The 23,439-nt window shown below is 35.5% G+C and overlaps 1 protein-coding gene across 2 annotated transcripts in view; it reads left to right on the top strand.

The window, feature by feature from the left end:
• The window catches only part of GPCPD1 (glycerophosphocholine phosphodiesterase 1), a 58,008-nt gene that overhangs the window by 6,731 nt on the left and 27,838 nt on the right, over window positions 1-23,439 (top strand). For both annotated transcript variants that reach the window (XR_008529153.1, XM_054574013.1), the window contains exons 3-7: window positions 1,932-2,028; window positions 5,057-5,141; window positions 11,048-11,123; window positions 13,469-13,510; window positions 21,484-21,607. Coding sequence is in view for 1 of the 2 variants with exons in the window: in XM_054574013.1 (XP_054429988.1) it covers window positions 1,932-2,028; window positions 5,057-5,141; window positions 11,048-11,123; window positions 13,469-13,510; window positions 21,484-21,607 (424 nt within the window). In the remaining variant the exon portion in view is untranslated. The remainder of the gene's footprint in view (window positions 1-1,931; window positions 2,029-5,056; window positions 5,142-11,047; window positions 11,124-13,468; window positions 13,511-21,483; window positions 21,608-23,439) is intronic.

Here is a 23,439-nt window from a genome sequence, read left to right as displayed (position 1 = left end):
TTCACTCCCTTGGGTCGAGTGCTCACCTCCAGTCCTCTGTGCAGCCTTCTCTGTGAGAGAAGACGACAGAACTACATCATACCCATTTAGGGAGTTGTACAAAGGGAGTTTAGCTAGAAGGAGCTGGCTATGTCAGGCAAATAGACTGACCACACAGTTAGCTATAGAAGGATCATTTCGGCAAGAGGGAACTCTCATTCTCAAGGACTCAGGGGAAGATAATGGTGGATATGGATGCAGATGAATAGGTAGGTGGGAAAGAGAGAACATAGAGGGACAGGGAGGGGATGTTGGGGTGACCCGCACCACCCCCAATTCTCTCGCATTACCTTGATTTCCTTTCCAGAGGAGGAGGAAGTATTCTCTACTGAATGTTGAGCAAATAAGGGGTGCTGAGAGGGGTGAGGTTAGAGGGAACAAGTGAAAAAAATATGTGGGGGTGCTGTTTGCAAATTCCTTTAAAGTCTTTATAATCTTTTATAAATGCAAGCTAATTAAACAAAGAGATCTGTCTGTTCCAGTAAAGTTTCCCCCTTTCCCTTCATAGAAACCGTATTAAAGGCAGTCAGCAGAAAGACAAAGTACAATAACATTGCAGGAGAAGCGGCTGATATGCAGGAGCACTTGTAGGAGGAAGAGTGAATCACCAATTGATTGCCTAAGTTTTGCCTTCTCCATTTGGGGTACCTGTTCTTTCCAGAGCAAAGAGTAGCTGGTTTTGTATGGGGCTAAGAAATAACTGGCTCCATGGAAAAGTTTGAATAAGACTCTCCTTTCTAAAGTGGGTATAATGGGCCTGAATCAGTGATTTTATGGTAATCTGTATTTTGAGCTGGGATCAAAATCTATATTTTGAGCACAGCATATGCTTTAATATGCATAGCAATGTATACAGTGTTGGGAATGAATATTTGTGCCTTGTATTTAGCAATAGTGTTTATCTTTGAAAAAAAGTATGATAACCTAAGTTAATTGTAACTGGTTACTTTAAAGGATTTATGTATTTGAAATATTTTGATGTGAAATCTTCATACACAATTACCTTGTGCTTTATGCACATGTATTTAGAACTCCAAAAACTCCTGAGTGACTCTCATACCTAGAATTTTAGTTAAGTTTTACTGTCCAGGCTTATAAAATGTTCATGCAGGTGGCTAAACCAACTGTAATTCAGTTCTTAACAGAGTAGTGCCGAAAGCTGGAAACCAGGCTAGTCTCAGAAACTGGAGGAATTTCTCTTAAGGTTTATAATTTGGGCTCAGTTCATTATCTTTTTCATTATGAATTTTAATTATTTTAAATCAATATGTGTTGATATAAGTCAAGGACTTCTGCATATTTATATCCAGGAAGGTGTGGACTTCTGCTAAATAAATATATGTAAGTTTAGCCAATTTAGATGATAACTGTATGTTCGTTTGTTGATGAGAAGTGTTCTGATAAAACAATAGTCATTATTTTTATAAGGTATACTAGATTTTTCAATGTATTTTTCGAGGATTTTTGTTGTACATTGCTTCTGTCCTGGAAATGATCAATTAACTGTTTCTTTAGAATACTTATATGCATTTAGCGATTGCCCCTTTAAATTGGAAGCTGCCTTGAAGGTGGGGACTTTGGTTTGATCTCTTTGTCTTCTTGGTGCTTGTTATTGGGTCGATAAGTGGTTGAACCAATGAAGAAAAGTTTATCCCTCCACACCCTTCTTTGTCTTTGGCTTTGATTCTGTAGAGGTGGGTCAAGTTAATAACGCAGGTGCTAGTATGGTACCTGGGTTCAAACCCTTGTTTCCAGTGGGGGTCCTCCATCTCTGCTGAAGGGGACTCTGTCCAGTAGGACGAATGCAACTGACTGCTCTTTTCTCTTTCTCTAAAACTAAAACCTGAAACTCTCCTATTTATGCCATTGTAACTGGTGTTTTGTTCCTTTAGGAGAAGTTTTTGCAATTTGTGGAAGCTGTGATGCTTTGGGAAACTGGAATCCTCAAAATGCTGTGGCTCTTCGTCCAGAGAATGAGACAGGTGAAAGGTAAGCATGGAGATGTTAGGTTACAGAATGGTTGTGACATTCAGGTTATAAATTTGGGGACTTCTGAGATAGCTTGGTGTATTTTTCTTTTAATTTTAATTTTAATCAAAGTTACCATGTGTACATAGATGAGAAATGATAATTTTACAGAGTTTGCAGTGAGGAAAAAGTTAGCCTGTTTCTCAGTTCCTACCTCTCGGACAACCATTTTCAACTCTTAGTTGGTTCTTCTGGTACACATCTCAAAATAATAGGCTTATATTGCTATTCCTCTTTTTTTTAAAAAACCTTTTTTAGGCAGTATCTTTTGGTTTCTCAATACATGTTCTTGATAAAAGATTTAATTTTTGCTTTAGCCTATAAAATGTTTTTTTCAAATGTGTATAGTATTAACTAAAACTCGAGAGTGGAACACATGCTTATTTAGATATCTTAACTAATGTAATGAAATGAGTTCACTATGGAGATCAAATATAGCACTAAACTTAGCATGGGTGTATTGGTGCATTGGGCAGGGGAAGGGTGGATCTGGGTGCCGGTTTCAGTTCTGCAGTTAACTGTGATCTTGGACAGATATAGTATCTCTAGGCCTCGGTTACCTGGTCGGCACAGCAGTGGGGTTAGGATAGAATCAGTGAATGTCAACCAAGTGGATGCTTCTCCACTTGGGGTACTCGAATGTGTTATGGGTTATCTGGATCTATGCATTGCGGGTGGCAGGGGGAGAGTAAGGAGAAAGGAGGAGATTCTAAATATTATATAAATGCATGCAATACTCCTAGGGTAAAAAACACTAAACTTGTTGATTATGAAGTTCTAATTCTGTTTTCTTGTGGAGCAGTGCTACTAAAAATGCGGCATGTGGACCATGCTGCACAAAACTTTTCTTTTTTTTTTTTAATTAGTGCATGATATGAGAAACACAGGCATTTAGAAATGTTTATAGCAGTTTGACATGCTAGGCCATCCTTGAATGTCACTTCATCCTTGAATGTCTCATCCCGTTGAACTGAATATGGAGACCAGACATATCGGTGGGGTAAAACAAACAAGAAAACAAAAAGTGGGCCATTGCAGCAGATAGTTTGAGAAGCACTAATGGCAAAGCAAAGGAAAACAGCAAGAAAATAAGCCAAGGAAAAGAAAACAAAAATATATGTAGAACGCCCTTTTTGCTGTTTGTCATTAATGTGGCACATTTTCTCAGCCACAAGTCAAGTTCTACTGATAAATGATACTGGAGACACAGAGGAATGAGATCTTTATTTTTATTAAGTGGCTATTTTTACCTTGATTTCTGGATCAGCCACTCCTATGAAGTAAAACCTCATATCTTTCTGAACTTGTTCCTAAAACACTCCTTTGCTCTGAACTTTTGAGCTGTCCTGTCACCTTTCTTACGTCCATTTCATCCAGCCTCATCAAAGTGATGTGGACAGAAAAAGGTAACACTTAACTACTTAACTTATGGGACCAGCCATTTTTACATTGCTGATGTACACTGAAATATAATTGATTCATGTATGGCAGATAAACAGTGTTTCACAAGCAGAAGGGAAGTTAGGTGATACAAGATGATACAAAAGGCAAGCATTTGCTTGCCTTTGGATGCCAGCTTTGTATTTTAGAAATGAGTTTCTTTGGCATTTCAGTGTACAGTAGCAGAGATGGGAAATAAATTGCACCTTATACTTGGTAGAGTTTGCTTGGACTCCTGTGTTGAAAATGATTCTGGGGTCTCTGAGGGAAAAGTGGTAGGGGCACATAGGCCAAGCATTTGCTGTCCTTGCGTTATGGCAGTGATTCACAACCAATCAGACATCTAATGCCTGTGAAGTTTTGTCAAACTCCATTTTCCACCCCAGACCTATGAAACTAGAGTCTCCCAAGGTGGAGCCAGGGTATATGTATTTTGTTACTATCAGATTAATCTGATTGCGGAAGGTAGGACCATGGATAACAGTTGGTTGTGGATATTTCTTGGGAAGCACAGTTGAGTTAGAGTGAGGGTAATGCTCTAAAGCCTGTCCTGGCAGATCCAGGTGGGGAGCAGTGCTAGCCATCTGGTGTCAGGAAAGAACATTTGGAGCTGTTGTGTACTCACTGAACTGTTCATGTGGAATTAATGTTTGGGTAATGGTCTTTGACAGAGATTCTCAAACTTAAGGCTTTGTCATGAGTCACTTGTTAAGTTACAGATTGTTGGGCCTTACCTCCAGTTTCTAATTAAATAGATGTAGGAGTGGCCTGAGAATTTGCATTTCTAACAGGCCCCCAGGTGATACTGATGGTCCTGGGACCGTGATTTGGGTACTACTGGTCTGTATTTTGAAGCTAAAGATAAGTTCTAATCATGAATTGCAGTGATTTTTTTCATTGTTGAGTTAAAGTTTTAGAATAGCATAGTTAAGAAAGAGACATTGGATTGAAACAGGTAAGAGACACAAATACTTATTGCTTAGCTAGAGGAATAGCCAGGGGGTGGGCAGGATAGTTAGAACATGGAACAGTTGGGAACATGGGTATAACTAGACAGCTTTGGCCCCAAAGCCTCTTAGCAGCCATGTGACATCTCTAGCTAAGTTGAAAGTCTGACTCTGGCTTCCACCTCTGCTCTACTTGCTTTTTCTGTTTGGAATACTTCTGGCAGTTTTTATGGCTGGTCCCTTCCCATCATATACATCTCAACTCAGACAGTTCTTCCTCATTGAGGCCTCCTATTCAAAAACCTCCTCCAAAACTTCCTGTCACATCAAAAAGGTCAGAGAGCCCTTATTATGTATGTTGCTTGAATATTTGTCTACCCACACAGGAAAGCAATCTCTTTGAAGATGGGGCTCTTTTTGCTTCACTCATCAATGTATTCCCAGTGCCTGGCACAAATTAAGCCTAAAGTAAAATTTTGTTTAGGATTAAATAAGTGTTGTGGGTCATAGACCTTACTTGAGTGGTTTTATGAATTATAAAGTCTTTATGCATTTTACTGTGATACTGATGCTGCTGCTTTTAATTTTTTTTCCCCACACAGCATGTTATGGAAAGCAATCATTGTACTCAGTAGAGGAGTATCAGTTCAGTATCGCTACTTCAAAGGGTGCTTTTTAGAACCAAAGGTATGTTTTCTTCATCTAGTTTCCAGTTTCTTTAGCAGACTTCTTTCAAAAGCAACTGATTTATATTTGGAAGTATTAAAAGTAAAGTGATTTTGTTTTGATCAAATAAGGAAAGCAGAACTGTAGATTAATAACATTTTAGTACCAAAAAGCAAGGAAGTAACCACCTCAGATGCAGATGATGTCTGTTATGGAATTTTTAAAAGACTCATAGTAAGTATGTTGCAATATTGTCATTGTGAAATAGGTTATAATGATAAATAAATGTTCTTGATAGGTAGGTATGCATTTTCTGTAACTTTTGTAAACTAATTAGTAACCAGTTTCAGGGGTTTTTCTTTTTGTTTTTTGGTCCTTGTGTGGTATAAATAAATTTAGAGGCGTATATAGCCACCTTTAAGTGAGTAATTACTTTTAAAAATTATTTCACTGCAGCTGTCTCTTAATGGCTGCATTGTTTAACTTCTATCAAAACTGATGTCATTCCTCTTAGATTTTTTTTTCAACAAAGGTATTATTGATAGACCAGGATCTCTCCTGAAGGCCTTTGGAGTAGCTATTAAATCTAAATCTGCTTGCTTGTAATTTATTATTTTGGGATTGTTTTCATATTTAGAAAAAAAAGTTGATTCTTTTCCTCTTATTTTGAAGATACTTATTTGCTGAAAGGATTCTTTTCCTTCAGAGTTTTACCTTTGAGCACACTTGGGCTGCATGTAAACAAGGTTTAGGCAGCGGTCTAGGAATAAAACATAGATTAGAACTTTTAAAAAATTTTATTTCCCTTTGTGGTCATTGAATACTTGTTAAATATGAAAAATGCAAGCAGCCACTGTTGGCTCATTCTCTTAGCCACCATTATAAAAAAGAAAAAAACTGACAAACCCACTTCAGCTGTCTTTTGCACCTATTACGTTTCTTATTCCAAGAATATATTGTAAATACTCAGTAATTAAACTTAAATTACATTATGGTTGATCATTGTGTTGGCTTATCTTGACAGTAGTCTCACTTTGTGACTTAGGAAAAGATCATTTATTTATTGTAGGGGTTATGCATCATGGCATTGTTCTTCAGTATAAATTGAACAATTGTGCATAGATACTGAAAGCTTATTTTATGGGTCCTGATATGTGAAATTTGTAATATGTGAAATCAACTGAATTTTACTTAAAGGGCATTTGGACAAGAAAAATTATAATGAGTCCTTTGGGCATATTTTTTTTTAAAGTAAGACTATTGTCAACACAGGTTACATTAAGCCAACCTACAGTATTTCCCCATTTCATTGAAAATGTAACAAAAAGCAGCAAATCATTCTAAAAATGCCTTTTTAAAAAAATTGGCAAGAAGTCTTATAGTAAGAAACGAGTTTTTCCCCTTGTAATACTTGCAAAAGTTTACAGTATGTGTTGGTGAGTGTGTTTCTTTAAGTAGGTGCTCTGTATCGTGTACACATGTACCGTGTGATGCAGGGGCTGCCATGGTAAGTATGTTTTTCATGGAATAGAGTAAATAGCTACATAAAATCCCATGCATATGGCCAGAGGCCTTTTTCCCTCACATTCCAGCTTAAAGTGACACTTTTTTTTGTAAGTTGGTGGCGCTTTTTAAATGAAACTTAATTTTTAATAGAAATAATTATGAAACTTTGTCTCAATTTTGCAATGTCAAATGATAGAACAAATGTGCAAGGAATCTTAAATCAAGAAATGTAAATTATTGAAATATATATTTTATGAATATAAAGAATAATAGGAAAGCAAAGTAATTATGAAAGTATTAAAAAGCTGAAATGGGTAATAAGATTAATTTTACAGGGTCAAATTTTAGGAGGTGGTCTACCCAAGCACTTGCAGAGCCTAAGCTAAGAGTCTTGTCATCTTGTCACTTGACCTTTAGACTTCAGCTTCCTTATCTTTAAAATGAAGAGTTTGAACCATAAATTTCTTAGGTCCTTTCCATTGCTAATATTTTATTGTAAATAATATAAAATTTTACCATTCATATTCCCTTTTATATTTTGCTCCTTCTGGCATGTTCCTTTTAGTTTAGAAATTGAGTCTTGCAGTCCTTTTTCTCTTATTTTTTATAGCCACATGTTCTCATATACTTTGTAGAATTAGAATAAGGTATTAATATGTTGAATTTTAAGATAATTTTACAGGTGACAAATAAAAATATTAACTTATGTAAATATAGGAAATAAAGGTAGTAGATATCCCTGGAATGAAAAGATTGGCGTGAGCATACAGATAGTCCATTAATGTCACATCTTCACTAAAGTAATTTTTGAGTTAACATTCAATTTAAACATTTTCTAAATCCATGTCCACCCCTCCTGTGGCTAGAATAAAGATAGTTACCTTTACAGAAATGTTAGCCAATTTTTAATTATATTGTCTTTGAAATATTTCCTCCTTCTCAGTATAAATAACTTTATTTTTCAGTAATATATCTTTATTACTGTTTCTCATTTTTACAGGTGTTAACATTCACTCATAATTAGATTCATTACAAACTCTTACTTTTTTCTTAATCTCCCTTGATTTTTATTTAAATCTTTTAACAAAAGAATCAGTCATCTGTGAGAGGCAGATAGATGATTATTTATTTTTAGAATAGCCCATGGTGTTATTTTGTAGAGTAGTTTCTTGATATAATAAAAATCTTCTAAATGCTAAATATCCTCAGCTGTTAACTTCAAATTTGAACCACCTCATAGGTATCTGTCCACTTAGCTTTCTTTGCTTGACTCATTTCTAGGCAACCCTTTTTCATAATGGTCTTGTTAAAAATAGTGATTCTTAAATAACTATCATCTGGCCTATGACAGCATAGATAATAAAGTTCCTTAGAGAACCTTTTCCGTGCATATTTTTTTCCAAAATTGTGGAAGAAAACAACTAGTAAAATTTTAAAAGCTAACGTTTACATTTTTCATGATATTTAAAAGCAGTGAGATTACATGAGTATTTGCTTAGTGGTTCGTTAAAACAGAACAAAAACTCCAATTTAAATGTTAGATAATAATCTTGTTTACTTCTCTCAGTGTTATAGATGAGTGATTGTCCATACTGTTGAAGAAAGCAATCATTAAGATTTTTTGTTGTGTGTGGAAACATAGATGTATTTCATTTTTGTTAGTATGCATGTTTGGAAACATTACAGCAACTCTCTGATTTAAAATGTGCTAAATTGTGAAATACTATGATTCTACTAGTACTGCAAATGGAATACTTCTTGGACTGATACTGTCCCCCGCCCCCTCCCACCTCCCCTGCTCAAAGATCACTTCTCACCTGATTCTAAAATGCTTAAAATTGTGGCAGCATTTTACAGAATGGGACTGTTATTTTTTTCTAAGATCTTGAAGATTGTTTTTCATGGGATAGAGCTTTAAAAAGATTTCATGTTTTGGAGTCATTACTGAGATTTTTAATGTATCACTGCTCAGGTACTAAAATTTTTCTTTAAAGAACTTCAGTGAGCTAAAATTTAAGATGGCCTTCTAAAATTTAATAAAGTAGTCATAACAATTTAGGAAATACATTGTATTTTAAAACTTGATACTCCCCCCCCTCAATATTATAACACTTTGTGTACCAAACAACATGGATTTGTAGTGTGAACGCTAGTAGACACAGTTGTAAGTCATCTGCTGAATTAGTTGTAAGCAGTCTGTTGGACTGTTCCTCATATACCCATTCTGTTCAGGCCCAAATTGTTCTATGCTGGGAGCAGTGGCTTTGCAACTAAAACATATGAGGGTAGAGTTAATTAAAATTACTACTAAAATATATTCCCTATCTAATATTTAATCCACAGGGCTATTCTTACACGATTAACTGTGGATATTACAGTGAACACATGGTAAAGTTCCCAACACCTGAATTAAAACAAAAACAGAGCAAACTCTCTTTTTCCTCTACCCACGGTTTATCCTTGCTGATTACATTATATTCGTGGCACCCTTTCAAATCAGCTTTGATTAGTAACTTCTGTAAGAATTAGATTCATACCATCTTTGTAGTGAATTTTATTGTATTTATATTTTTTGGTAGGGGACGTAGGGGACATGGGAGGAGTGGAGGAAGAGAGTAGGTTAGTTTTTTTCAGACTGCTTATTATTGCTAAGAAACATCATTCTATTTTTAATGTACACATTTGCATCTCTTGAGGATTGGAAAGTTTGATGTTTAAAAAAATTTCAGAAAACTGTGACAGGAAAAAGTTTTAGTAAAAAAATAACTAGGTGACATAGGATTATATGCACCTCTTTCTTTTAGTTGTAATGAAAATTAAATTCACTATATTTTAATATGAACATTCTCACATTTAGGTTTTTAAAAACATCTACCCAAGCCTACCAATTCATAAGTAAACCTTTTTAACGAGGTATTTATCTGTAGAAAAGAAGCATTTCCTGTATTATCCCAGGATAAATTATTTGAATGAGCATGTAGTGCTATTTTAGTTTTCAAATTTTAAAACTTCGCAAGTCTTAAAAAAAGATTTTAATCTCTGGCTTTTTCAAGTGGCAGAATTATTTCGTGTTTAATAACCTAGTAATTTGCCACCTACTTATTTGTTGTTATTTGCACAATTATTAAATATAATCAACACTGAAATCCTGTAACATGTTATAGGAGAATATTTAATGCCATCTGAGGATGTACAATATTCTTAGAGAGGCGTTTATATTTTTCAGACTTATAAAGAGTGTATTTAATATATGCCTAGAAAAAGGCTTGAGGATTAGGTATGAAAATGTTGATAGTGATTAACCCTAAGTGGTGTGATAATGGTAACTTTGGTTTTTTGGGGTTTTTTTTTGCTGCTTTGTCTCTTACTACATTTGTTCAGAAGACATGTAAAGAGCAAAAAATTACAGTAACTTGTAAGGTTACAGTCAAAAATTTACTTTTATAATATATCACTGCTCAGGTCTTAAAATTTTTATTTTGGCACATAAGTGTAGTCTTTTTAAAAAAAATAATTAAAGGAAAATTAGGACGCATTTAATACTTCAGTCTCTTAGGTATATGCTGGAAATCTGTTTGTAGACTTATTCTTGTTTTTAAATTGGTGTAGATGTTAACAACATATAAAACTTTATTTTCTCTTTTATAAGAGAACTTGATAACGGGACAATACTAGGAGTTATCATATTGTATGAATTTATAAACTTGAAGGCATAGAAAGTAAAATTGGATGGTAGTCCCCCTTTTATCAGATTTGTTCTTCAAATTTACCCATGCATGTGTCTTTTTTCTTTAGGGTTTCCTGTGCCCTTTAGAAACATTGGTTACTGTGATATGAGAAATCTGGTGTTCTTCCTGTTACCTACTTACTATTCTTAAGTGTATATAGTAAAGAATTTTATTATGCCCTCAAGTTTCTTGAGTACCTTATGACAATTGATCTTAAAGTACTTGTTCCTACTATTCCTACAATCATAGAGTTTAGGCTTTTTTCAAACACTTTGAGAATTACTTAAGATGAGATACTTTATCCAGTTACACCCCATTGACTGCTAACTTACCAAACCTAAAGTATATTTGCAGTTAACTTTAACTTGGGACAGAATATCAGTTAAAGATTAAAATTTCATTGGAAAAAAATTGAGTGTCGTAGGCAGATTTCAGAATGGATTTAAATGGTTTTTACATGGCAGTTCATCTCATTTTTCTTTGTTTACTGTCTCATCCTCATTTTTTTCCAGCACTCATCAAGTTTTGTGACCTGGTACATTCCTGATTGGGGGCATATTATATTGATAATTAACAAAATGAATCTCTTGGTTTCATATTTAGTATAATCTTAGGCCACAAACATCTAATGGAGTCATGGGTAGAAAATAAGATATAAGAAATTATTGCAGACATTTAACTTTTAAATTGCAGACTATCGGTGGTCCATGTCAAGTCATAGTTCACAAGTGGGAGACTCATCTACAACCACGATCAATAACCCCTTTAGGTATGGGCATTAACTGCATCTGTTTGAGGCATATGCATAAAGTTACTAATATGCTGCACAAATGGCTTAGTGGGATTTAATAAATTTTTATCTAAAGTTTAAGGTCAGTTTTCACTTAGCATATCATGAATCTTACTTTCAAAACTAAATAGTTCTTAATTGCTTTTTTATTAAACTTTATTAGAAATGCTTGCCTAGTTATTTTTATTTTCTTGGGTTAGGTTAACTTATTGTAGAATATTTATTTTCATTTGGATAGTTACAAAGTTTATAAAATAACCTTCTTTGCTGAGTGAGCATCCTTGGCTTTGATTACCTGCTCAGAGAACTTTGAGGACTTTTGAGGAAAGAATTAATTCAAAACAAAGATTCATTTAAAAAAATTTTTATTAAAAAAATTATTTAAATTTTTTTAAATTGATCAGTTTTAGAGAGGAAAGGGGCTGGGAGAGAGAGGAACATGAATTTGTTGTTCCACTTACTTATACATTCATTGGTTGATTTTTGTATGTGCCCTGACCAGGAATCAAACATGCGACCTTGGTGTGTTGAGATGGTGCTCTAACCAACTGAGCTACCCTGTCAAGGCAAAAACAAAGATTCTTAAATTTTTAACTTTGAATAGTAAGAATAGAACAAGTTATTCTACTTCTTCTATGTGGTTTTTTAAACTAGTAAATACTTGAATAAACTTGTATGAATAAATTCAAATTTCTTATTTGTAGCAGACATATTTTCCTCCTAATTTACTTAAATACTTAGCTGACTATGTTAAAATTGATATTTGGATAGTTTGTTGTTTGTTTGTTTTTTTTACCCATGGCTGAATTTCCCACCACCTTTTTTTTAAAAAAAGATTTTATTTACTTTTAGAGAGAGGGGAGGGGATGGAGAAAGAGGGAGAGAAACATCAATGTGTGAGAGAGACATTGATCGGTTGCCTCTCACATACCCTCAACTGGGGACCTGGCCCACAACCCTGCCATGTGTCCTGACTAGGACACGAACCAGTGACCTTTTGGTTTGCAGGCTGGCGCGCAATGCACTGAGCCACAGCAGCCAGGCCAGTTTTGGGTTTTTTTAAACATTATTCAGTTTTCTTATGCCTACAAATGGCATTTCTCTTCCTACAAGTATTTTTAAATTTCCTTTTTCATACTAAGATTAAAAAATGAAGTTCATTTCATATACATTAAATTATTCACTTGGATTCATCTGTAAATCAACTCAATGCTAAGAATTGTATCTTTCAGTTTCTAGGGAAAATTAGAATGTAAAGATAATAAATGACTTTCTAGTTACCAGCTTAGAAAGTAGTGAGAGATTCTGCTTTACCCTATAGTAGAAACATCTTGTTTAAACAGCTATCTTATTCCATCCTCTCTATTGGATTTTCTTTTTCTATGTTTTAATCCTTTTTTATAGTGTATTTAGAATTTTTCTGATAGCGTGCGTTAGAGTTATATAGTTACATACTAAGGTTGGAAATTATTAGATACTGAATATTTAAAAATAATTTGCGTTTCGAAGCATCTTGCAGTTAAATATATTCATTATTGTGAGAAATGGGATGATTTTCTGGTGTTTTAAAAGAAAATTATACTTTTGGTAAAACAGAAGTACTAAACCTAAGAGCTGTGTGAAATCAATCAGAATCTTCATTGGGAACTATCACACATATTTGACAAATATTTCAGACTTATATTTAAAATAAACTAGGAGAGGAAAGAGTAGGGAATTAGTATGTTGCTCAGAGGGTGGGGCTTAATGGCTTATCTCATTTAGTTGAAATTTCTGTTAGGAGGGCATGTATGTGCTAGAACTTACTTTTTTGGTAGTTCCTCACAGCTCTGAGTATACAGGTAAGTTATGCTGTTTGTAAAGCTTTTAGCTGGCTGTAGAGGATAGTTGAGATTTGAGGAAAATTGCATTTTAGATAAGATCAGAATATGCATTACATAAGAATAAGCATTTTAATTGTGCCAAGACCTTTGGTTTGAAAAATGAGCTAGGAGATATTGTTGCCCAGCAACCTGTCAGTTTCACGCCATTGGTGGGTGTAGAAGTTTGTCCCAGTGCCTCTAGAGCACCTGTCTGAGGAATTTTCTTTCTCTTTCTTGTAGCATTGTGAATAATCACCAAGTATGTAAGAACTGTTATTGTTTGATAGCCTTCTTAAAAGGGAATTCTATATTGAGGGCTACAATAAATATGCTTATTCACTTTGGGCTGCTTTTAAATTTTAGATTTTATATTTTAAATGCTTAAGGTAGTTAATTTCTCAGTTGTTTATTCTATATACATCATGAATTTTAACTAGCTTTTCTATTTTCCTTCAATTCTAGAAAATGAAATTATTATTGATGATGGACAATTTGGAATCCACAGTAAGTTAGACTGAGTTTTCAAATTTTTTACTGATATGGTTGAGATGTTATACAACATTCATTAGAAACAAATAGCATCAGGGAATATTACAGAGTTGGATATTGAAAATAGAGGCTAAATCTAAGAAACAAATAACATTGTCTTAAATAATAGTTTCTAATATGTATAATTCTTATGCTTTAACATTTTATTATTTTTCTTTTTACTTGATTGGTGATTTCAGGTATTTGAGTTAATGTTAATATCATCACTTTTTAATGCTATTATTTTTGAAAATGATATTAACAGTTTTAAAATTTAAGGCGTGAAACATTCTTAAGCTAAATTTATGCATTTTGTATGATTATGTGTGCATTTACAGTAAAATCCAGATTAAGCAGAATGTTCTAGTAATTCTGGCTAGGTAACATTTAATTTGAAGTATATAAGAAAATCCTTTTACCTCTGAATATGTTGAAAATGTTATGCATTTGTATACTTCTGCTTCAGTAAACATTTTATCTTGAGAATTCAAGTTTTCAGTGATGTGAATTCTCACAGTGTATCAGCATTATCAGCATTATGCTAAACTGCATTTTCATTTTCAATACTTTACTGTAGGAGTCAAACAGTGTAAAGGGGTGGGCACAATGTGGGCTTGTGCTGACTGAACCAGAGATCAATTGCTGATAACCAATTTGCTTTCCTGTCTGAACAGGAAGGAACAGGTCTGAATGTCTTAGTTGTGGTTTTATTAGGGACACATATTTATACACTTTAGAAATGTACCTGCTTTGGCAATATTTGGATAGGAATTTGGATTTTATTTGTGGTTATTTATATTACATCATAAGGTAATCTAAAATACTTCAATAGCTTTAATGTTTATGGTTTTATAGTCCTCTTTGTTTACAAAAGATATTTATGCTACATGTTTTGGAGAGCTTTCTTTATGGAGGAATAGTTTTTCATTTTTTCAACTGTAATGTATGACATTATATATTTCTATTATTTTTTAATTAATTGGAATGCCAGTGGTTTGAAAACCATGAAGGTTTTAAGTATACAACTCAATAAAATATCATCTGCACACTGCATAGTTTGCCCATAGCCCCAAGCAAAGTGTGCTTCACTCTCCATTTTCCCCTTCTTTGCCCACCTCCATGTAGCTATCTCTATTATATGTTAATTACTATGAATGGTTAAAATGCATGGACATTTTTGTTGTTGTTGTTCTAAATCTAGCTCTAGTTAGCTGTTAGGATGGAAAGCCATATCTTCAACTTTTCCATTTCTGAAAACCATTTAAGAGATGATAGTAGCTTCTCTCTTGGGACTTCAAGATGGGAGAGGATTGAGTGGAAGTCACACTGACCTCCTCCCAGGACCAAACTGGAACTGCAACTAAACTGTGGAGAAATCACCTGGAAAACAATGGAACAATAGTCAGAGAGGAACCTTAAAACCTTGGACAGACAGAGGAATCGGCTTTAGCACAGTCTAACTGCTTCCATCTTGCTCAGGCCGATGACTCCCCTGAGCAGCAGCAGCATGAAAGGACACAATAGCCCTGCCCCAGGAGGCTTGACCCTAGCCAGGGTGGTGGGCAAGCCAACTGCCAAGTACTGAGTGGCAGTCACAGATAGTAGATCTCTGGATAAAGGGGAGGCAGAGTGGTCTAGAGATGCTTGAGGAAAGTCTGGAGATGGAGGCATTAGGGAGAGAACTGAGGGAGTAGCCAGGTGGGGATCCCAGTGCAGCTCCTCCCCCATATAGCAGCAGCCATCTGGCTGAGGCAGGATACTCCCCTGAGTGGCAGCAGCATGAAAGGACACAATAACCCCACCCACAGGAGAGATTCTGCCCTGCCCTGTGGTGCCTAACCCTGACTGTTGAAGGAAGAGTGACTAGATTAACAACCAGAGGAGACAGCCACAAACAGTAGTATCCTGGAAGTCTCTCAAAGACTGCGTAAGGTCAGACGGGGTCAACAGCTAACATCATCAGAGGCAGATCCAGACAGAAAAAGAAAGAAAAAAGTGGTCTCCTACCATAGAAGTTCACATCACAAAGTCAGGAAATCAAGACAGATCACTTTGAGAAGCAGGAACAAAAAAGAAGAGTCTCACAAATAATGGGAAGACAAAGAAACACCCCCACCCCAGTCGAAGGGGAAAGAGGAACCCCCAGAAAGAGAACTAAATGAAATAGAGGCAAGTAAACTATCAGATAGTGAGATCAAAACAATGGTTCTAAGGAAGCTCAGTGAGTTCAGTGAGCTCAGAGAGAACTACAAAAAACTACAGGGTAACTACGAGGAACGTACTGCAACTATATCAGCATGAGAACGGACATAGGAACTATCAATAAGAGACAAGAGGAAATGAAGAATACAATTTCTGAGTTGAAGAACACAGTAGAAGGAATCAAAAGCAGGCTAGATGAAGCAGAGGATCAAATCAGCGAGCTGGAGGATAAGGTAGAAAAAAGCTCCCAGAAAGAGCAAAAAAAAAATGAAAAAAGACTCAAAGAATGAAGAGGCATTTAGGGAAATGCAGGACAACCTGAAAGGTAATAACATCCGTATAATAGGGATACCAGAAGGAGAAGAAGAGGAGCAAGAGATAGAGAACCTGTTTGAAAAGGTCATGATGGAAAACTCCCTGATTTGAGGACAGAAAAAAAAAATCACACAAGTCCAGGAAGCGCAGAGGGTCCCATTCAAGAGGGACCCCATGAGGCCCGCTCCAAGACACATCATCATTAAAATGGCAAATATCAAAGACAAACAGAGAATCCCAAAGGAAGCAAAGGAAAAAGAGGTAGTAACAGACAAGGGAGCCCCAACACGCCTAGCAGCTGACTTCTCAACAGAACCACTATAAGCCAGAAGGGAATGGCAAGAAACGTTCCAAGTCATGAAAGGCAAAGGCCTGCAAGCAAGACTGCTCTACCCAGAAAGGCTCTCCATTAAAATGGAAGGTGAAATAAGGAGCTTCTCAGATAAAAGAAGGCTAAAAGGATACAGCTCCACCAAACCAGCGTTGCAAACCATGTTAAAGGGACTGCTTGAAGAAGATGAAGAAGAGTGAGAAAGAGAGGAACATGGGTACAAAGGGGAAAAATGAGTAAGTACCTATCAATAATAACTAAATGTAAATGGATTAAATGCCCCAATCAAAAGGCAAAGGATAGCTGAATGGAAAAGAAAACATGAGCCACACATATGCTGCCTACAAGAGACCCATCCACCTCAGAACAGAGGACCTGCAGTACAGACTGAAAGTAAAGGGATGGGAAAATATATTCCGATCAAATGGAGAAGAAAAAAAAAAAGCAGGGGTAGCAATACTTACATCTGACTAAATAGATTTCAAAACAAAGGCAATAAAAAGAGACCCAGAAGTACACTTGATAATACTTAAAGGAAGAATCCATCAAGAAGACATAAGCATTGTAAACCTGTATGCATCCAACATTGAAGCGCCCAAATATATAAGGAAAATCTTGGAGAACTTCAAGAATGATGTAGACAGTAACACACTGATAATAGGGGATTTTAACACCCCACTGTCAAAAATGGATAGATCTTCCAAACAAAACATCAACAAGGATATTGTGGAACTGAATGACGCATTAGATAAAATGGAATTAACTGACATATATAGAACTTTTCATCCCAAAGAAGCAAAATACACATTCTTTTCAATTGCGCACAAAACTTTTTCAAGACCACATGATAGGACACAAAACAAGCCTAAACAAATTCAGGAAAATTGATATTAACAAGCATTTTCTCAGACCGCAAGGGCTTGAAACTGGAAACCAACCTCAAGGATAAAAGTCAAAAACATTCAAACTCATGGAGACTGAATAACACGCTGTTAAACAATGAACGCTTCTGGAAACAAATGAAAACGAACACGTGACAGTCCGAAACCTAGGGGACACAGTGAAGGCAGTCATGAGAGGAAAGTTCATAGCAATACAGGCCTATCTTAAAAAGATAGAAACATTTCAAATAAACAACCCTACAGTTTCAAGAACTGGAGAAAGAACAACAAACAAAGCCTAGAGCAAGTAGAAGGAAGGAAATAATCGCGATCAGAGCAGAACTGAATGACACAGAGACTAAAAGAACAATTCAAAGGATCAACCAATCCAGGAGCTTGTTCTTTGAAAAGATAAACAGTCTACAAGCCTTTAAGCAGACCCATTAAGAAAAAAAGGGAGAAGACAAATAATATCAGAAATGAAAGAGGAGAAATAACAGCTGATACCACAGAAATACAAGGGACTGTAAGAAATTACTATGAACAATTATATGCCAAGAAATTTGAAAACCTCAATGAAATGGACAAATTTCTAGAAAAATATGACCTTCTAACACTGACTGAAGAAGCAGAAAGCCTGAACAGACCAGTAGTAGCTGGTGAAATTGAAGCAGTAATCAAAAAACTCCCAGCACACAAAACTCCTGGACTGGACGTTTTTCACAGGAGAATTTTACAAAACATTTAGGGAAGAGCTCACCCTATCCTCCTCAGACTATTCCAAAATGTCCAAAAGAGGGAAGACTCCCAAATTCTTTTTATGAGGCCAGCATCATCCTGATCCCAAAACCAGATAAAGACACAACAAAGAAAGAAAACTACAGGCCAATATCACTGGTGAACATAGACTCTAAAATCCTCAGCAAAATACTGGCAAACTGCACCCAGCAATACATTAAAAAGATTATCCACCATGATCAAGTGGGATTCATCTGAGGGATGTAAGGATGGTTCAATATTCGCAAACCAATAAACATAATACATCACATAAACAAAAGGGAAGACAAAAACCACATGATGATATCAGTAGATGAGGAAAAAGCATTTGATAAGGTATAGTACCCATTTATAATAAAAACACTCAGCTAAGTAGGAATAAAAGGGGCATACCTCAACATAATAAAGGCCATATATGAAAAACCTACAGCCAATGTCATACTCAACAGGCAGAAACTAAAAGCTTTTTCACTAAGATCAGGAACAAGACAAGGTTGTCCGCTTTCACCACTTCTTTTCAACATAGTATTGGAAGTCCTAGCCACAGCAGTCAGACAAGAAAAAGAAATAAAAGGCATCCAAATTGGAAAGGAGGAAGTAAAAGTATCATTGTTTGCAGCTGACATGATAATGTACATGGAAAACCCCATAGACTCCACCAAAAAAAAAACTACTCAACCTAGTAAGTGAATTTGGTAAAACAGCAGGATACAAAGTCAGTATTCAGAAATTGAAGGCATTTCTGTACACCAAAAATGAAATATCAGAAGCAGAAATCTGGATAAAAATCCCAGTTGCTATAGCAACAAGAAAAAGAAAGTACCTAGGAATAAACTTAACCAAGGAGGTAAAAGATCTGTATGTAAAAAACTATACAACACTGAAGAAAGAAATTAAGGAAGACATAAGTAAATGGAACCATATACCATGTTCATGGATTGGAATAATTAACATCATTAAAATGTCCATACTACCCCAAGCAATTTATAGATTCAGTGCAATTCCTATTAAAATACCAATGATGTAATTCACATAGAACAAACGTTTAAAAAATTTATGTGGAGCCATAAATGACCCCGAATAGCCACAGCAATTTTGAGAAAGAAAAACAAAGTAGGAGGGATCACAATACCTGACATCAAATTCTATTCTAAGGCCTCTGTAATCATAACAGTCTGGTACTGTCATAAGAACAGACACATAGATTAATGGAACAGAATAGAAAGGCCAGAAGTAAGCCCATGTCTCTGTGGTCAGTTAATATTCGGCAAAGGGAACAGAAACATAAAATGGAGTGAAAATAGTCTCTTCAGCAAATGGTGTTGGGAGAACTGAGCAGCTACATGGAAAATACTGAAATTCGACCACTCACTTACACCATACATAAAAATAAACTCAAGATGAATAAAAGACTTGAATATAAGTCGTGACGTCATTAAAGTCCTAGAGGAGAACATAGGCAGGAAACTCAGATATTCCACACAACAGTATTTTCACCAATAAGTCTCCTAGAGCAAGGGACATGAAAGAAAGAATAAACAAATGGTTCTTCATAGAAATAAGAAGCTTCTGCATGGCTCAAGAAAACATCAACAAAATGAAAAGGGGACCTACCATATGGGAAAATATATTTGCCAATGATACCTCAGACAGGGGTTTGATCTCCAAAATAAGAACTCACATGACTCCACTCCAGAAAGACAAACAGTCCAATTAAAAAATGGGCAAAGGACCTGAACAGACACTTTTCCAAGGAGGACATACACGGGCCCAGAGACATATGAAAGGATCCTCATCATCACTAGCCATCAGAGAAATGCAAATTAAAACCACAATGAGATACCACTTCACACTGGTCAAATGTCCATCATAAACAGATCAACAAACAACGGGTTCTGGTGAGGTTGTGGAGAAAAGGGAACCCTCTTACACTGTTGGTGAGAATGCAGACTGGTGAGGTCATTGTGGAAAACAGTTAGGCATTTCCTCAAAAAGGTAATATTGGAACTGCCTTTTGACCCAGCGATTCCACTGGTGGGATTATACCCTAAGAATCCCAAAACACCAATTCAGAAGAACGTATGCACCCCAATGTTCATAGCAGCACAATTTACAATAGCCAAGAGCTGGAAGCAACCTAAGTGCCCATCAGTAAATGAGTGGATCAAAAACTATGGTACATGTACACAATGGAATACTATGCAGCAGAAAGAAGGAAAGGCAGAGAGAGAGAGAGAGAGAGAGAGAGGACGGGTGGGAGGGAGGGAAGGAGGGAGGGAGGCAGGAAGGAAGGAAGGAAGGAGCGAGCGAGCAAGCGAGCTACTACCCTTTGCGACAGCATGGATGGAACTGGAGAGCATTATGCTAAGTGAAATAAGCCAGGTGGTGAAAGACAAGTATCATATGATCTCGCCTATGAGTGGAACCTAATCAACAAAACAAAAAAGGAAAATATAACCAGCAGCGTTGAAAGAAAAAAGAAACCAACAGAAACAAGAGGGAAGGAGGGAGATGGGTAATGGGGAAAGGAAGAGGAAGGGTCAAGTTAAGGAACATATATAAAGGACCTATGGACAAAGCCAAAGTGGGGAAGGATAGAGGAGGGAGGTGGGGGTGGGTAGGAGAGGGGAAGTGGTAGCAGGTAAATGGAGACAAATGTATTTGAACAATAGAGAGAGAGAGAGAGAGAGGAAGAAAGAAGGAAAGAGAAAGAAAGATAGTGGCTTCTCTTTATTTTTAAAATTTGCTCGTTATTATTAAACATTTTGAAGTTTTATTTAAGGAAAAACGTTTCTTGACTTTTTTGTTTGTTTTTTTAAGTCCTCTTGAAAAACTTAGAGCTAGAACAGTTCACAACTCTGTAGTATTATGAGAAGTGTATTACCTATTTTAGAAGGAAACTTTAACTTAAATAGTACTAGTACAATGTTATCACAGTCGTGCAATTTATGGTAGAATGTATAAATGTGAGAATACAGAATTGACTCTCAGTTTTATTCTTATCCTCTCACATTTCAATCCCCAGCACTATTGGTATAACTAGTTTCAGCCAAATAAATATCTCTTGGGGAGCATTGAAAGCTTAATAGTAATCTGTAACGGAACAACTGCAGTTTAGAAGCCATCTTGGAACACGTATGCTTTCTAAAATGGATTTGTATTACTTTGATAATGGATTTAGTAAGAATATTTTTGTTTACTTAAGTTCAACTGTGGCTATTGTTAACATTCATTTCACTTTTTTCCCTTTTATCATATAATAGTTATTTTTCAGTGACAAATTTAAAACTACTTATAGATTGGTCTTGGAGGGAAGTACTAGTGACATGTAACTTCAGTGTATTAAAATCTGAATGTGAACTAGAATTGTCAGCATGTTTTGTACTTACTGGATTATTTTAAAAATATGTGTAGTAATTATTGTTCTTTCTGTTACTTGCCAGATGGTGTTGAGACTTTGGATTCGGGATGGCTGACGTGTCAGACTGAAATAAGATTACGTTTGCATTATTCTGAAAAGCCTCCTGTCTCAATAACCAAGAAGAAATTTAAAAAATCTAGATTTAGGTATGACCATGTGTGTTTGTTATTTAGGCCATTTACTTTCACTAATGCTATAGATTTCTGGTGTTAGCCCTAAAGTGTATAAGCTGAGAAAAGGGCGGACTTATAATGTCTCATTTTCTAGTAACTATTGGGTCTTGTGATGGTGAACTGTTTCCCTGCCACAGATTGCTGCAGTTACATGTACTTACGTTAATCTTAATCTCTAAATTTGAAGCTAGAATAATTTGTTTTTTATGTAGATAAATGATTCCCAAGCTTATACATCGTGTAGTTTATACCATTTAAAATTCTTAGTGTAGCAATAAATCGCTTGTTTAAAATTGATATAAGGGAAATGATTTGGTGCTCAGTGAGGGCAGGATAGCACAGAGAAATGATTCTTGGAAATACCTTTCAGTGTCCTAAATTTTCAGGTAGCTTCAAAATGAAAACCTTTCCATGAAGAAAGATAGCAGTTATCATAGCAGTTCCATTAGTTACTTTTAATCCTACATTAATTTAAGAAACAGATGTCAAGCTTTGTGTGAATAGCTAAATAAATAATAAGTGTATTTTTCTCTAATGTCATCATGTATACCTTTGAGTGAACTGGCTTCTCAGTAACCCAGGCAGCTCTATCATTTGAATATTATTCATAGCAGTACTGCATGAAAATCCTTAAATGTTTTACCATAACTGCTTAAATATTGTAATACTTATTCTAGTCGTAAAACATAAGGGAAAGGGTGTGTAACACTTCATAGTTATTTGCATTGGCTGCTCTGAGAGTTAGTAAAGGGTTTTGGATGTACCCTGTCTCTGTGCATTTCTAGGCTTCTGCTTTGCTTCAGAAAAACCGAGGTTGTTGGACCAAATGGTTGATCTGCAAGATCCATTTGACTGCAAAGATTCTCTAAGCAGTTAGTAATATAATTGAATATTCTATCTACATGTTAAAAGAAGCAAATAATTTGTGTAACAGCTATAAAGTGCCTCATTAGCATAAGACCTCAAACTAAAGTAGCAGAAGATAAAGTCTTGGTTGGCTGGGCTTATTAGGATTATTTTCCTTGACTGTAATTAAGAAATTAATAGATATGAATGGTTGGGGTTCTGATTGGTTTGCAGATATATGCTGAGTCCTAGACTGTTCTTGTTTATAGAAATTATTTTGAATGTTAGCATATATATTATAGTGTTGCTTAGGCTTAAATTGGAATATTTTCATATAACTGTAGTTCATTGGTCTCTACAAATTAGTAACAGATTGTTATTAAAGTAATCATGCATAGCTAAAAACTGGTGTTTGTTCTTACCATCTTTTTCCCCCCCAAAATTTGTATTAGTGATAGAGTAAACTTTCATGGGGTAGGAAATAAACTTATCTACAAAGATATAAGGACTTTAAAATTTGAGCACCAGCTTACACATTTATTTTATTTCTATTTATTGATTTTAGAGACAGAGTGAGTGAGAGAAAGAAACAGAGAGACAGATAGACATCAATTTGGTATTCCACTTATATATGTATTCATTGGTTGTTTCTTGTATGTGCCCTGACCAGGAATCGAACCTACAACCTTGGTATATTGGGACAACACTCTAACCAGCTGAGTCACCCAGCCAGGGCAATATGCATTTTAAATAAACTGGACATGCTGTTTTATCTTATTACCATCAAATTTTAAACACAAGGTTCTCTTTCGGTTGACTCCAGTAAGTGGAAAGCAATGATAGGCTATAACATTTATGTAACATTTTGAAGAAAACCTTTAACAAATAAATTCTTTCATAGATCCCTTTAAATGTGAATTTTTTTTCTTTTTTAGTAGATGCAAACTGTTTTTGGACAG

This window comes from Pteronotus mesoamericanus, unplaced genomic scaffold, assembly GCF_021234165.1.
Source record: "Pteronotus mesoamericanus isolate MK-2021 breed Mesoamerican mustached bat unplaced genomic scaffold, CSHL_Meso_final contig_25, whole genome shotgun sequence".
NCBI lineage: Eukaryota > Metazoa > Chordata > Mammalia > Chiroptera > Mormoopidae > Pteronotus > Pteronotus mesoamericanus.
The sequence above is the reverse complement of the archived record's forward strand: the minus strand, read 5'-3'. Positions and strand labels throughout refer to the sequence as shown.